A 15,040-nucleotide genomic window follows, 5' to 3' on the forward strand; every position below is an offset into this window, starting at 1 on the left:
TTGTCTGCTTCCCGCCTCAGCGCAAGGGGACGCTGCCGCCGCCGCGAGGAGTGCTGACGTCATTCACCGGCGACGGCCCTTTCGGACATGGTGGCGATGGGGGGTAGGTGTGCGGTGCGGTGTGGTCTGCCGCCATCCGCCGCCATCCGCGGTCTGGCGGGTCTGGGAGGCGCGGTGGAGGTGTACGAGACGTGGATTTCTCCGAACGGTGCTACCTTAGTCACCTGGGGTGCGATACGCGCTAGGAAGGGCGGGCTCAGGCTGTCGGGTCTGCACCTTGGGGCCTGGGTGTGTTCTTAGGCCCGGTCCTGGGGACCACGGCCTGGCGGGTCAGCCGTGCCCGAGGGGTGATGCGGCTGAATCCAAGCACGTGCGAGGGAGCCCGCGTGGATCCTACGGCGGCACCGAGTGTCTGCACGATTGTTAGCGATTGCTAAACAATCCCAGTCCTTAGAGAAAGCAAGTGTGCATTAGAGCTGCTCCTCCTGACTCACGCTCTTTTCTCCCCACAGCATCCATCACTTCTTCTCTTCTTTTTCCTGTCCTGTGTGCCTTGGCCCTAAAGGTATGAAAGGGGAACATTGGAACGCTTGCCTTCAGCTGCGCCCCGCAAGGCTTCCAGCATGGTGGGGCCTGCTGTGGCCCCATCCATTCCTGTAGCGCTTGCCAGAGCAGCCCTGGGGTGGTTTGAGGCCTCCTCCTGTCTCTCAGGGGGAGGTTATAGAAACTCCATACACTCTGTCCCCCAGCTCCTGCTTCTCTCCTGGACTTGCAGAGCTGCTTCCTTCCTTCCTCAGATCTTCTATTTTGTAACAGCACGATTCTTCTCAGCTTGCAGTTCCCCTGTCTGATGGTCGAGACGAACACTTGATGCTGCAGGGAGCAGGAAGGTATGTTCACTGGGTGGCTCTGCAGGGTTTTTTTCATTCTGCCACAATTAGTCATACTTGGCATAATCAAATAGCTTCAGTGCCTTGTTTCCTCTTTGGCACTCATGAGGCCCTTGGGGCTGAGAGCTGCAGCACGGGGATGCAGTTGGGCTACTTCCTTTCCTGCAGCTAACAGGGCAGTGATGTGGTGAGGCCATGTGCTCTGAAGCTCTTCTCCGTTTGCACTGTTACTCACTCTTTGCTCTGCCTGCTCTGTTGCTAGATGCAGTGAGTGCAGATGGCTGCAGGGCTTCCCCTCAGCCCTTCTCCAGCAAGACTTACTCACCACACTGCAGGTCTCTCATTGCCATAAACCTCCCAGCATAGCATGGCTATTTCTGCAGCTCTAGATCTTCAGGGTCTTCCCCTACACCTCAGGGAGGCCAAAAGGATTGTGGACCCTCAGGGCAGCACTCAGCCTGCCTGCTCTCTCACTCGCTGATACTTCTGCCACAGGTCTTTAAATCCTGGTTGAAATGAGTGCTACCTCTGATGGTTCCAGCCCTTTCTTGAGGTTTCTACTGGGCCCCCACAGAGCTGCCTGCAGCTGCCACTCAGTTCTTTGTGCTGAAGCCATGAAGCTGCATCTGAAGCTGCATTGGAAGAAATCTGAGCTCGCGGGTGTTGCTCTGCTGGATCACATGAAGGTAAGACAAGCCTAGGAGCTTCCTGAGTGCTTGCAGATCGCTCTGCAAATAGGGTGTACACCAGACAAGAGTGAAAGCCACCTGAGTAGGGCTGTGGGCAATGAAACCTACTTGTTTTTGTGATCAGTGCAGCTATTTGTGCTTTATCTTCAGGTGAAATGGTGCTGAGTGCCCAGCATGAAGTGTGCAAGCCCAGTGCAGCTGGGAACCCTGGGTGAACAGCCACAGCTGAGGTCCCCAACTTGCCTGTGTGCTCTGCTGTGCGGTGAGGAGCTGCTCAGTGCAGGATGGGGCCCACAAGCAGTTTCCTGAGGAAGAGGAGAGGATTTGGGTGCATTTCCCCACGCTTGGAACAGGGCTCAGCAGTGGGGGCTTCTGCTCTCTGGAGCACCCAGTGCTGATGAGGAGTAGTGACTGCATACTGATATTTTGGGGTACAGTTGCTTGTATTTACTGCTGTACAAGTGCGTGTCACATCAATAAATAAAAATCTCTGGTATTTTCACAGCTGTAGGCTCTTGTTGTTGCTCCTGGATAAGGAAACATGGGCTTGAGGCTGTCCCCAAGCATCTGTGCTGCTGCACCTCATGAGGTTTCTGTGAGCCCCTCAGCACCGCAGTGCTGTGCCCTGAGGGCTGATGGTGGGAAAGGTGCATCCCACGGAGAGGACATTGGGTTTTGGTGCCTGTGAGGCAGGGATATGTCCTCAGGGAACCTGCCCTGGGCTCCACCCATGCGCTCTGGTCCTTACTGGGCTCTGTGTCCAGGGCGTGGTGTCAGCAGTTCAGCCTGGCTGCACCATGCTCAGCATCCTGAGCAGCACCGTGTTTGGTGCACGCAGTGGCTGTCACAACTGTCACTGTACTGTCTCATCAGTCACTGTGTGGGTGGAGGTGCCGACCCACAGACTTGCAGCTTTCAGGGTGCTGCGGTGTGGGGCCGGATGCATCCGGGCACCAGAATGACTGTAACGTTGCTGCAAGCACAGCGCTGTGTGTGTCCTGGCTCGTGTCCCACGCGCCTGTGGATGGACCCAATGGTTGGATCCCACAGTGGGCACATGGAGGTGCAGACCCTCCTCTGTAGGACTGATGCCCAAGCGCTTTGGAGCGTGGGGACAAATTCCCCACCCTGCACTTCTGTGTGTCTCCTGCTCTGTCACCACTGTGCCGTTCCCCATGGGAGGTGACAGTAGGGCTGGGCCCCGCGTCCTACGCGCCTGCGCTGCTGCTTGGGCGGTCAGAGGTGCAGGAAGCAGCACAGAGGGGGGAAGTGGTGCTTGTGGGTGGTGGGCGCAGCATGGCGGAGCTGGAGGGCCCCGAGTTCGGCAAGGCTGACTTTGTCCTGCTGGATGAAGTCACCATGGAGCACTTCATGGAGAACCTGCGCCTGCGGTAAGGGGATGCAGGGCGAGGCAGGATGGGTGAGGTTGGGATGGGTGAGGCCGAGGCAGGGTGATGCAGCCAGGATGCAGTGCTCAGCATCATGGTGACGGGGATACCACCAGCCCTGGGGACCCTAAATCCTTTGTGTAGGTCAGGGAGTGGTGCTGGGGTGCAAACCCTGATCCAAAAGGAAATGTCTGTGCTGGGCAGCACCCTGCTGCTGGCTGAGGGAAAGGGAGGCACGGCCCTGGAGCTGAGTGGGGGTGTCCAAGAGGGCACTGGGGTTGCGTGTGCATGACCGTGCACTACAATGTGCATGTGTGTGTCTGTCTGTCCTGGTGTGTGTGCCACCCTGGTGCCCTGCACTTCCTGCTTGCACCCATGGGTGCTGCCTACAGGAAGAGCTGCTCTCCTTGTGCCCTGTATAGCCGCACAGCATAAAGCACGGGGGCACACCTTGTCCCACTGCCACCCCTTTGTGCAGGTTCTCAAAAGGCCGTATCTACACCTACATCGGGGAGGTGGTGGTGGCCATGAACCCATACCAGGCTCTGGAGCTGTACGGCCCCTCTGCGGTGGAGCAGTACCGGGGCCGTGAGCTCTACGAGCGCCCACCGCACCTCTTTGCATTGGCTGATGCTGCCTACAAGGCCATGAAGCGCCGTGCCAAGGACACCTGCATCGTCATCTCAGGTAGGGGACAAGTGAAGGGCACCCTTGGGAGCAGGGTGCCAATGGGCGCACACCTTGCCCACTTCCTGCCTCTGCCAGGTGAGAGCGGGGCTGGCAAGACGGAGGCCAGCAAGTACATCATGCAGTACATCGCAGCCATCACCAATCCAACGCAGCGTGCCGAGGTGGAGAGGTGGGTCCAACCCAATGGAGAATTGGGTGATTGGGCACAGATCTGTCATTCGGGGTGGCCCCAGGGGGGCATCGTGCCCATAGGGGATGATATGGGGACCTGGGGAAACCCATGGACACAGAGGTGTCGCATCCTGCATCCATTGACTTCAGAGCTGGGGTGCTGCACTGGTGCTGTGCCACACCTTCATGCCATGGCACACCATGCTGTGCTGGGCAGGGTGAAGAATGTGCTGCTGAAGTCCAACTGCGTCCTGGAGGCCTTCGGCAACGCCAAGACCAACCGCAATGACAACTCGAGTCGCTTCGGCAAGTACATGGACATCAACTTTGACTTCAAGGGAGACCCCACCGGTGGCCACATCTACAATTACCTCCTGGAGAAGGTGCAGGGGGCATGGGGTGTGAGGGCACTGCTGTGTGGGGGCTGGCCCATGGCACTGCCTGGCACCCACCCACTGCCACCTCTTCCAGTCCCGAGTCCTCCAGCAGCAGCCAGGAGAGAGGAACTTCCACTCCTTCTACCAGGTGGGTAGAGGTGGGATGGGATGGGTTACAGTGGGGTGGGATGAAATGGGATGGATTGCAGTAGAATGGGATGGGTTGTGATGGGATGGAATATGATGGAATGGGATGCAGTGGATTGGGATGGAAGCACTATGATGGGATGCAATGGGTTGGGGTGTGTTATGTTGGGATGGGATGGAAATGGGATGTGTTATGATGGGATAAGATGGAAATGGGATGTGTTGGGATGGAATGGGATAATTTGCAATGGGATGGGATAGGGTGTGATGGGATGGGACAGGTAGGATAAGAGGGGATGGATGGGATGGGAACGGGATGTATGGAATCTACGGGATGGGACATGATGGATGGGATGAGAGTGAATGGGATGGGGTGGGACAGAGTAAGTACAGAATGGCAACCAAATGGGGTAGGTTGGGATGTGCCAGGGGATACTTGGCCAGCTGAGATGGAACAAGGAGTCCTGGTGCCCAGGGTGCTGACATCCCCCTGTTCCATAGCTGCTGCTGGGAGCCCCTGAGGCACTGCTGGCCTCACTGCACCTCCAGCGGGATCCCAGTGTGTACTGCTACACCCAGCAGGGCACCCAGGACAGCGTGAGTGGGGCAGGGATGGCTGGGAGGGTGGGGGTCTTGGGAGTCCCATCCCTCACCTGCCTCTCCCAGGCTGACAGTGATGATGCGCGTGGCTACTGGGCGGTGGAGGAGGCGATGGCAGTCATTGGCTTCACCCCAGAGGAGGTGGGCGCTGTGCGACGCATCCTGGCAGCCATCCTACACCTGGTGAGAGTTCCAGGGAAGCCTCATGGGCACCAGTATGGCCCCACCAATATGGCCATAGGCAGACCTGAACAGTCCCAGCCTCACCAACATGGCCCCACCAGTATGTTCCCATGCCGACCAGTATGGTCCCACCAGTATGACCGCAGATAGACCAGTATGGCTCCATGCAGGCCAATATGGCCCCACCAGTATTACCACAGGCAGACCAGTATAGCTCTGGGCACCAGTATGGTTCCATGCAACCCAGCACTAGTAAGCCCCACAGAAGCCAGTACAGCTCCGTGCACTGCAGCACAGCCCAAGGCAAACCAGTACAGCCCAGTAAAAGCAATTTAACCTGGTGGTGAAGCAGCACAACTCAACACAATTCATCATGGCCCAGCACAGCCCAATGCAAACTGGTACGGCTCCAAGCAAACCAGTATGACCCCATATGTCTGAGCCCAACCAAAGTGATGATGCCAGGACACCTCGAGTGTGATTTGGGACCCCAACCCATAGCAGGGCTGCCGATCCATCCCCTGTCAGCAGGCACGGTGGCATCCCCATCTCCTGCAATCACTACGATGTCCCCAGGGCAACGTGCGGTTCGTGGCAGACGGTGAGGTGGCAGTGCTGGAGGCAGAGGAGCAGCTGGCTGTGCTGGCCCAGCTGACAGGAACAACACTGGAGCAGCTCCGCCAAGCACTGCTGGCCCGCACCGTGGCCACGGGAGGTGGGGAGCTCATCACGAAGGGTCACAGCCCCACCGAGGCAGCCTATGGCAGGGATGCCTGTGCCAAGGTGAGGAGAGGGCAACGGGGTCCCACCATCCCACACCGTGTCCCCGAGGTGACCATGGTTCCCCTGTCCCCAGGCCATCTACGAGCGGCTCTTCGGATGGATTGTAGGGCGCATCAATGCCAGCATCACTGCACGTGGCTACGATGTCCGGCAGCATGGCAAGAGCACCGTCATCGGAGTCCTTGACATCTATGGCTTCGAGATCTTTGATACCAACAGGTGACAAGGACTCCACGCTGGAAGGGGATGGGGAATGGGGACACGTGATGGGGATGGAGGTACAGGTGGATAAGATGGAATGTATATGTAAAGAAGATATGGGATGGGAAAGACACATGGAGATGAGACTTGGAGGGGACATGAGAGGACTGGGGATGGGTTGGATGCGGTTGAGACAAGGGGACACCTGGGAGGGGCATGTGGAGGGGACAGGGCTTGGGAGTAAAACATGGAGGAGATAGCATGGGAAGGATACATACAGGGGATGGGATCCAAGAGGAACAAGTAGAAAGGACAGGGGGACGCCTGGGAGGGACATATGGAAGGAACAGAGTTTGGGAGGGACATATGGAAGATGTTGGGGATGGGAAGGACATGTGAAAGGGATGGGGGACACTTGGGAGGGACACATGGGTGGGACAGAGCTTGGAAAGACATGTGGAAGGGATTGGGGTTGGGAAGGACATGGGGAAGAGAGAGGGACACCTAGGAGTGACACAAAGAGATGGCTTGGGAAGGAAATATAGAGGGGACACATGAAGGGGACAAGGCTTGGGTGGCACAACTGGAGGGGATGATGTGAGAAGGGCATATGGAAAAATGGGACCAGAGTGGCATGGTGGCCAGGGAGCATGGTGTGGGGCCAGGTGACAGTGGCCAACCTGACCCCTGGCCCCAGCTTCGAACAGTTCTGCATCAACTACTGCAACGAGAAGCTACAGCAGCTTTTCATCGAGCTCATCCTCAGGCAGGAGCAGGCGGAGTACCAGCGCGAGGGCATCACCTGGCAGAACGTGAGGAGGAAATGGGGATACGGCAAAAACATGGGGGGGACCTGGGGGGACACAGGTGTCACCACCTGACACAGCGTGGGGGGCACATAGGAACACGAGGGGACATGGAGAACACCTTCTGGCAGGGTGAGATTTGAGGTGCCAGGGGGCAAATGAGGGTGCATGGGGGGCAACCTGGGGTGCCCCCTGCCCTCCTAGATTGAGTACTTCAGCAACGAGCCTATCGTGGAGCTGGTGGAGCAGCCGCACCGTGGCATCCTGGCGCTGCTGGATGAGGCCTGCTTGGCTGTGGGGACCGTCACTGATGCCCTCTTCCTGGCCAACATGGATGCCCGCCTGGGCCATCACCCACACTACAGCAGCCGCAAGGTGATTTCTGGGACAACAATGGGGATTGAGGTGGGGGCGGTGCCAGGAGCTGGGCCTGACACCCTCCACTCCCCAGCTCTGCCCCACCGACAAGACCATGGAGTTTGACCGTGACTTCCGCATCAAGCACTACGCCGGAGATGTCACGTGAGGAGCCATGGGGAGCCATGGGAGAACACAGGCCGTCTTATGGCCGTGGAGGACTTAGGAAGGCTATGAGGGACCATTTGGGATCATGGAGGACATGATGCTGTAGGGGGTCTTTTTGGGGTTTATGGTTGACCATGGGGCTATAGTGGCTCTTAGGGGTTTATGGTTGACCATGGGTCCTTGGAGAACCATTGGAACTGTGGGGGTGTACTGAGGAGCGGTGGTGTCATTTAGACCTTTAGGAGTGTGAGGGGGACTATGGGCATCCATGGGTGGCCTTGGGACCATGGAGAACTTTAGGCAAGCACAGAGGACCATCTGGCATGACCAAGGGTAATAGTGTTTCTTGGAAGTCTAGAGGAGTCTATGGTTAACTAAGAGGCCTCGGAGAACTGTGAAGGGTCTTAGTTTGTGTATGATTGACCACTGGATCTTGGAGAACAATGGGGAGCATTATGGGAGCATGGGGAAGCCATGGGACTGTGGAGGTTCATGAGGAACTGGAGGAGACTGGGGTTGTAGTGGACCACAGAGCTTTGGGGACCATGAGGGTCTATGGGGAGATTGTTTGAGGTCATGGGGATATGAGCACCCATCAAGAGCTATGGATATCCGTATGGGGTGATGGGGTCCATGGGACAAATCACCTCTGTGGAGACAGTCAGGGGCATGGCACTGATGCCTCCATCAGCCTTCATGCCAAAACCTGTCCCCCAGCACCAAATGGTAGCTGGAGGAGCCCCCAGCAAGGTGTTCCCCCACCTCAGGTACTCCGTGGAGGGTTTCCTGGACAAGAACAAGGATACACTATTCCAGGACTTCAAACGGCTCCTCTACAACAGGTTGGGAACATCCAGGGACAGGGGATACAGCGGGGGGCCTGAGGGCATGGCCAGGGAGACACTGCTATGGCGTATGGGGTGGCAAAACTTGGGGCAATGGGGAAGTGGGGCAGTGCCCAGCACTGCCAGTCTCACACCAGCTCTGTCCCCAGCACGGACCCTGTGCTGCATACCATGTGGCCCGATGGTGAGCAGAGCATCACAGAGGTCACCAAACGCCCACTGACCGCCGCCACGCTCTTCAAGAACTCCATTGTGGCCCTGGTGGAAAACCTTGCCTCCAAGGTACTGAGCCTAGGGCAGTCCTGCATGTCCCCAAACCATTCTGGTGTGACCCAGTATTAACGAGATGTGTTCCCAAGCCAAATGGGCATGCTCCTTAACTGGCCATGTATGTCCCCAAGATGGTCAGGCATGTCCTCATGCAGCAGAGATGTCCCTATGCTAGCTAGACATGTCTCCATGCCAGTCTTGTTGTCCCCCAAGCCAGTTGAGCATGTCCCAAATCCATCCAGGTTTGTCCATGAGCCACATGGCTTTATCCCCAAGCCACCAAATTGCCCCGTCCCCATGCCAGCCATGCCCAGTGCATCCAAGCCCCAGGAGTCCTCAGCCCAGGACACTTGTGGGCTTGGGACCACTCGGTGGGGCCACCATGTGTCCCCACATTGACATCCCCACTGTGTGCCCACAGGAGCCATACTATGTGCGCTGCATCAAGCCTAATGACCAGAAGTCTCCAGTGCTGTTCGACGAGGAGCGGTGCCGGCACCAGGTCGCCTACCTGGGGCTGTTAGAGAACGTGCGTGTGCGCCGTGCCGGCTTTGCCTACCGCCAGCCCTACGACCGCTTCCTGCAGAGGTATGGCCCTGGGATCCCCGATGGTTCCCCAGCCCTTGCACCCCATTGTGTTGACTCTCGTTGTCTCCAGGTACAAGATGACGTGTGAATACACGTGGCCCAACCACCTGATGGCCACTGACCGTGAGGCCACGCAGACCCTTATGGAGCAGCATGGCTTCCAGGATGATGTGGCTTATGGCCACACCAAAGTCTTCATCCGCACGCCCCGCACTCTCTTCTGCCTTGAGCAGGAGCGGGCGCAGCTCATCCCCATTATTGTCCTGCTGCTGCAAAAGGTGGGTGCTGTAGGTTTCAGCCCCAACCAGGGCTCAGTAGAGGAGAGTGGGGCAGCAGGACGCTGTGGGCATGGTGCGGGGACTGGCACCAGTCTGGGAATGGGGCAACACAGTGGGGCATAGCATGGTGCAGAGCATGGGCAAAGCACTGCCAGGGACATAGCATAGGGGTGACATGAGGATGGCGTGGGAGTGACACGGGGGTTATATGGGGGTGTTTTGGGGCATCACATGGGTGTGACATGGAGGTGTCTTGGTTCATGGTATGGGGATGACATGGAGCTGATGCAGAACATGGTATGGAATGTGACATGAGGGTGACATGGAGCATGGCATGGATGTGACAACATGGGTGCAGAGTTTGAACCCAGGGCACCACATGGGATGTTTCTTCAGATCAGGGCATGGGCCCAGAGCAGGGTGTGGAGCAGGACATGGAGGTAGTGGGACACACACCCAGTCCCACAAGCTCATTTTGAGGCAGGGTCGGCATTTTGGGGGCCATATGACTGCTGGTGTCTTGCAGGCTTGGCGTGGAGCCCTGGCCCGGCGACGGTGCCGGTACCTGCGTGCCGCCTACGCCATCATGGGCTACTACAAGCGGCACAAGGTGAAGGCATACCTGCTGGAGCTGATACGGCGCTTCCAGGGCGTGCGCTCCATGCCCGACTTTGGCAAGAGCTTGGCGTGGCCAGAGCCGCCAGCTGTGCTGAGCCGCTTCCAGGAGAACAGCCAGCAGCTCTTCCGCAGGTGTGAGCACAGCCAGAGGGTCAGCAGCCCGTGAGGGTCCACGATGGCAGTGATTCCCAAATGCCTCACGCCCTCATCCCGCAGGTGGCGAGCGCGGCAGATCGTCAAGAACATCCCTCCCTCTGACATGGCACAGATCCGGGCCAAGGTGGCCGCCATGGGGGTTCTGCATGGGCTGCGGAAGGACTGGGGGTGCCAGCGGGGCTGGGTGCGCGACTACCTGTCCTTGGTAAGGGCACGGAGCTGATGGCAGGACCCCAAGCACCCTTCACTGCCCCCATCTCACCCCATGTTCCCCACAGGCCAGCGAGAACCCAGGCTTGGCGCTGCCCTTCGCCCACCGCGTGCAGGCTCTACGTGACAAGGTGCACTTTGGCACTGTCCTCTTTTCCAGCCATGTCCGCAAGGTGAGGGTCTCAGCACAGCCGGTGTGTCTCCATTGGCATCCCCTGGCTCTGCCTCTTCACTCAGCTCTGCCCTACAGATCAACCGCTTCAACAAGAGCCGGGACCGTGCCATCCTGATCACTGACCAGCACCTCTACAAGTTGGAGCCCCGGAAGCAGTACCGAGTGATGCGGGAGCTGCCTCTCAGCATGGTCAGTGGCCTCACACCCGTGTGGCAGCGGGAGTGACCTGCCTTGGGGACCTGGTGACCCAACAGAAAGACTCCTCCATGCTCCCCATCACCACCTGACAAGATCTAGCTCCCCTGTCCAGCATGAAGCCCTTGGTGCTCCCCATGGTCATGCAATTGAGTCTAGCTGCCCCTGTCCAGTGTGAAGAACCCTTGGTGGTCTCAGTGTCCATGCCATGAGGCCCAATTGCCCCTCTCCAGCACGAAGACTCCTCCATCGTCCCCATGTCCATGCTGTAAAGCTGCCTGCGTTGGCACAGCAAAGCTCCCTGGGACGGAGGTGTCTCAGTGTCCCCACACTGTGACACCCCCTCGTGACCCTTGCAGGTGACAGGGCTGAGTGTAACGAGCTGCCGGGCACAGCTGGTGGTCTTCCACACGCAGAACCATGATGACCTGGCTGTCTGCCTACACAAGACACAGCCTCGGGGGGATGAGCGGGTGGGCGAGCTGGTTGGCGTCCTGCTGGAGCACTGCAGAACGTGAGTGGGGCTGAGTCCTACCCCAAGGGGCACCCAGCGGGGGCAGTGCAGCCCCCCGGGGTGACCACAGCCCCGTGCTGAAGCTGTGTCCTTGCAGGACCAAACGGGAGCTGCAAGTCCATGTCTCCGACCGCATCCAGCTGAGCCTGCGAGGGCGCAAGAGATTGCTGACTGTGGAAACTCAGCCTGATGTGGCTGCTCCCGATTTCCGCAAGAGTCGCGATGGTTTTGTGCTCTACTGGCCTGGGAACTGAGGGGGTGGACATCGTGTCCCCCACTGCTGCCACCAGTGCTGTGGTGACAGGGGACAGCTGTGTCCTGCATCCCTGCCCCATGCCCTGCCCCTCTGGGTCTGCCCAGGACTCTGCCTGGGTGTATCCACTGCAGCCCCACAGCAGCCCCAGGGCTGGCCTCACCCCCAGCCCAGCATCCCCCCATCCCCATTTCCAAGGTAATGCTGAAACCTTTGTGTGCACTGAGAATAAAGAGCTGGTGGCAATGTCTGGCAGCATGTTGTGTCCCCTTCCTACTCAGCACCCTGCAGCCTCTCCAAGTGTGGCCATATCCCTTCGGTCCCCCTGTGGGGTTGGGGTACCATGGAACTCTGCCCCACAGCTAGGGGCTGTGATAGCCCAAGGCAGAGGCTAAAACTGGCTGCAGGAGCACAGGAATGGATGGGAAGGGGTTGCAGATGAAGTGGGGTATGGATGCAAAAGGGATGGAGTGGGGAGGTTGTGGGGATGGTGTGGATGGAGGTGGAGTGTGATCTACCAAAAGAGGAGAGATTTAGGTCAGATACTGGGGAAATTTTTCACACAAAGTGCAGTGAGGTCCTGACACTGCTGCCCAGAGAAATGTGGGTACCCCATCCCTGGAGGTGTTCAAGGCCACAGATGACGCCCTGGTCAACCTTATCCAGTAGGTGGCAACCAGTGCACAGCAGCAGTTGGAACTAGATGATCTTTGAGCTCCCTTCCAACCCAGCCCATTCTATGATTCAATCATACAGATCAGGAAGGGCTGCAGCTGTGCTTGCTGGAGGAAATGTGACACAGAACTATGTCCTGGGGCAGGCAGTGTTGAAGTCACACCCACTGCTGCAGGAGCTGACGCAGACGGTGCACCCAGCAGCTGCAGGCTGCTGACTGACAAGCCGTGCTCCTTTGAGTCTCCGGAGGCTGAAGCACACACGGTGCATGTCCAGGTAAAGGGGAGCAGCACCCATAGGGTGAGATCCAACTCGTGCAGCTCTGGTGGGAGGCCCCCAGCTTTGCACACCCTGCTCCAGTGCTGCCGGAAACTGCAGCTGGGAAGGAACTGCAGGTACCTGGGAATCTGGTGAAGGAGGACTGTGGCAGGGAATTGGCTCTGTCCCTTGTCCCCTTGTCCCCTCTGGCGACTTTCCCAGTGTCCACTCTCCCCCTCTTCCACTTTAACCCCACTGCCCCATTTTTCTTTTTCTCCTCCCCCTATTTATCACTCTTCCCTTCTTCCTTTTCCTCTTGTGCCCTCCCCATTTCCACTTTCCCCTTTTCTATTTTTCCCTCTTCCCATTTTCCCCATTACCCTTCCCTTCATTTCCCCATTCCCCCCCTCCCCATTTCCCCTTGTCCCTTCTCCCCGTCTCCTTTTTCCTCTCTCTATTTTCCCCTATGCCCCTTCCCCACTCCTCATGCCCACACGGGCACAGCACAGACCCCATCTGTCGGCACTGTCACGGGGAGCCCCCAGTCCCACATTCAGCCCCAAGCTGAGCCCCAGCCGCACTCACATCACCGATATGGGTTCCTGTCACCATACCACTTCCCCACTGCCTAACTGAAGCTCTGTGCCTCTGCTTTTGTCCCCGCAGCATAACCGCATCCACCCGGCGTGCTCCCATGCTGCACAGGGACAACAGGGACTCAGCGATGCGGCTGCTCCTGGTTGGGAAGACTGGGGGGGACGAAGTGCTACAGGGAACACCCTTCTGGGACGATGTGCCTTCGAGTCCAAGCTGGCCACCAAGCCGGTGACCCTGAGCTGCCAGAAGGCAGACGGGCATTGGAATGGCCACGACATCACGGTGATCGACACGGCCAACATCTTCTATTTGTGGGATGACAACGCTCAGGTGCACAAAGAAATCTTGCACTGCATCAAGCTGTCCTCTCCGGGCCCCCACGCAGTGCTGCTGGTCACCCAGCTGGGCCGCTTCACCCAGGAGGACCAGGAGGCTGTGCAGAGTGTGCAAGACATCTTTGGATCCGACGTCCTCAGATACACGATTGTCGTGTTCACCCGTGGAGAAGAGCTGGTGGCGGGGTCCCTGGATGACTACGTGAAATACACTGACAACAAAGCTCTGCGTGATGTGATCCAGAGCTGTGAGTACAGATACTGCGGCATCAACAACCGGGCCAGAGGGGCTGAGCAGGACCAGCAGGTCCAGCAGCTGATGGAGAAGATCCAGCAAATGGTGCAGGAGAATGAGGGCAAGTTCTACAGCAATGAGATGTACCTGGATCCCCATTTAATGGAAGACAAGGTGAAGTATCATGTGAAGAAGTACAGAGAAGCTAGGAAAAGCAAAGAGCAGACCTGCTGGAGGAAATACTGGAAATGTCTCGCCGTTGTTGGGGGGGGTGTCGTTCTCGTGGTTGCGGTTCTCTCATTTTTCCTTACCCCAGAGAAGCCATGAATTCCCAAATGGCAGAATCACAGAGCACTTGGGGCTGCAGACATCTCTGGAGGGCACCGGCTTCACCCCCGCCCTTTGGGGTCTCCCATCACCCACTGCCCTCGGTTGTGTCCCACTGTGTGTTGAACATCTCCAGGGAAAGAGATGTTGCTGCCTGGGGGAGAGTTAATTTTCTTCATTGAGGCTCATGCATTGCTGTATTCTGGATTTGTGATGGAATGCATGGTGATAGCAGTGTTCTGGTCGCCATCAAGTGGTACTCACACAGAGCTCAGGGCTCTGCCATCCTCATGCTGCCCTGCTGGTGAGGGCTGGGGGTGAGGGAGCTGAGGGGACAGACCTAAGGGATGTCCTATGCCATATGGTGTCGTGCTCGGTGATAAAACTGGGGAAAGAAGGAAGGGGGACATTGAGACTACTGATGTTTGTCTTCATGACAAATGAGACACATGAAGAGCCTGGCTTTCCTGGGAGTGGTTGAACAAGTGTTTGCTGATGGGAAGTACTCCATGCATTCCTTGTTTTGCTGTGCTTGCGCGTGTGGCTTTTGCTTTACCCATTAAACTGTCTTTATCCCAACCCAAGAGTTCTCACCCTGTTCCCACTCCAACCCTTTCCCTGCCCCACGCTGGCAGATGAAGGTGGTGAATGCCGTGGTGGTGCTGAGCTGCCAGCAGGGAACGGAGGGGGGAGGGGAGGGGGGGGGGAGAGGGCGGTAAGCTGTGCCTGAGGGCTGCAGCTCAACCCTGCCCCCAGCCAGGCGGTGCCCTGCCCCAACTGCACATATCGGGTGAGGCCAAAGATATCACAAACAAGCTTTTCCTGTAAACGCACTCTAAGTTCTAAGAAGCACAGAAAACGAAACAAAGAACAACGAGGAGAGATAGCACTGGCTCTTGCGCCAAAGATAGCTTTCCCTTGCACACCTGCCATCCACCAGAGCAACTGCACACCCCACGGCTGTATGCAGTCCCTGTACACCCCATCCCCCCCGAGCCCCATTTAACAGAACCCCGTGTGGGGGATCACACGGGGTTGTACGGAGCTGGCAAGGAAAGAAG

General features: G+C 57.7%; 1 protein-coding gene, 1 long non-coding RNA gene, 1 other non-coding gene and 1 pseudogene across 9 annotated transcripts; all 4 read left to right on the forward strand.

Annotated features, from left to right (window-relative positions):
- The first annotated feature begins 14 nt into the window (after positions 1-14).
- Positions 15-2,083, forward strand: LOC104911327 (uncharacterized). Of its 4 annotated transcripts, none has more exons than XR_793827.4 (5): positions 15-103; positions 513-565; positions 832-890; positions 1,386-1,576; positions 1,730-2,083. It is a non-coding gene; the product is annotated as an uncharacterized LOC104911327 (long non-coding RNA). The 4 variants fall into 4 exon arrangements; XR_014884086.1 differs by having other exon boundaries at positions 89-103; positions 750-890; XR_014884085.1 differs by lacking the exon at positions 15-103 and having other exon boundaries at positions 110-565; positions 750-890.
- On the forward strand, positions 608-739 carry LOC116216781 (small nucleolar RNA SNORA9). The gene has a single exon (XR_004160233.1). It is a non-coding gene; the product is annotated as a small nucleolar RNA SNORA9 (small nucleolar RNA).
- Positions 2,084-2,806: 723 nt separating the features above from the next.
- MYO1G (myosin IG) lies at positions 2,807-11,802 on the forward strand. 3 transcript variants are annotated; one of them, XM_010712317.4, is made up of 22 exons: positions 2,807-2,970; positions 3,446-3,654; positions 3,733-3,826; positions 4,046-4,211; positions 4,300-4,353; positions 4,854-4,949; positions 5,019-5,135; positions 5,712-5,918; positions 5,992-6,137; positions 6,817-6,931; positions 7,130-7,300; positions 7,377-7,447; positions 8,218-8,292; positions 8,445-8,577; positions 8,987-9,153; positions 9,224-9,431; positions 9,958-10,181; positions 10,266-10,410; positions 10,484-10,588; positions 10,666-10,779; positions 11,145-11,299; positions 11,397-11,802. In XM_010712317.4, exons 1-22 carry the CDS (start codon positions 2,876-2,878, stop codon positions 11,551-11,553), a joined length of 3,024 nt encoding a protein of 1,007 aa, XP_010710619.1. In that variant the 5' UTR covers positions 2,807-2,875; the 3' UTR covers positions 11,554-11,802. The 3 variants fall into 3 exon arrangements, with proteins under 3 accessions (XP_010710619.1, XP_010710618.1, XP_085083057.1); XM_010712316.4 differs by having other exon boundaries at positions 4,854-5,135; XM_085226931.1 differs by lacking the exon at positions 8,218-8,292.
- Positions 11,803-11,969: 167 nt separating this feature from the next.
- Positions 11,970-14,558, forward strand: LOC100540231 (GTPase IMAP family member 6 pseudogene; annotated as a pseudogene). Its single transcript, XR_014884090.1, has 3 exons — positions 11,970-12,000; positions 12,268-12,503; positions 13,152-14,558. The product of XR_014884090.1 is annotated as a GTPase IMAP family member 6 pseudogene (transcript).
- The last annotated feature ends 482 nt before the right edge of the window (positions 14,559-15,040 follow it).

The sequence above is a fragment of the Meleagris gallopavo genome, chromosome 6 (genome assembly GCF_905368555.1).
Source record: "Meleagris gallopavo chromosome 6, MGAL_WU_HG_1.1, whole genome shotgun sequence".
NCBI classification, from domain to species: Eukaryota; Metazoa; Chordata; class Aves; order Galliformes; family Phasianidae; genus Meleagris; species Meleagris gallopavo.

Bases quoted from the DNA above. Each gene is read 5' to 3' on its own strand.
- MYO1G (XM_010712316.4), top strand. From the start codon at position 2,876: ATGGCGGAGCTGGAGGGCCCCGAGTTCGGCAAGGCTGACTTTGTCCTG. The intron at 7,448-8,217 runs GTGAGGAGCCAT...CCCCCACCTCAG, and splicing joins CACTACGCCGGAGATGTCAC to GTACTCCGTGGAGGGTTTCC. The intron at 10,780-11,144 runs GTCAGTGGCCTC...TGACCCTTGCAG, and splicing joins GGGAGCTGCCTCTCAGCATG to GTGACAGGGCTGAGTGTAAC.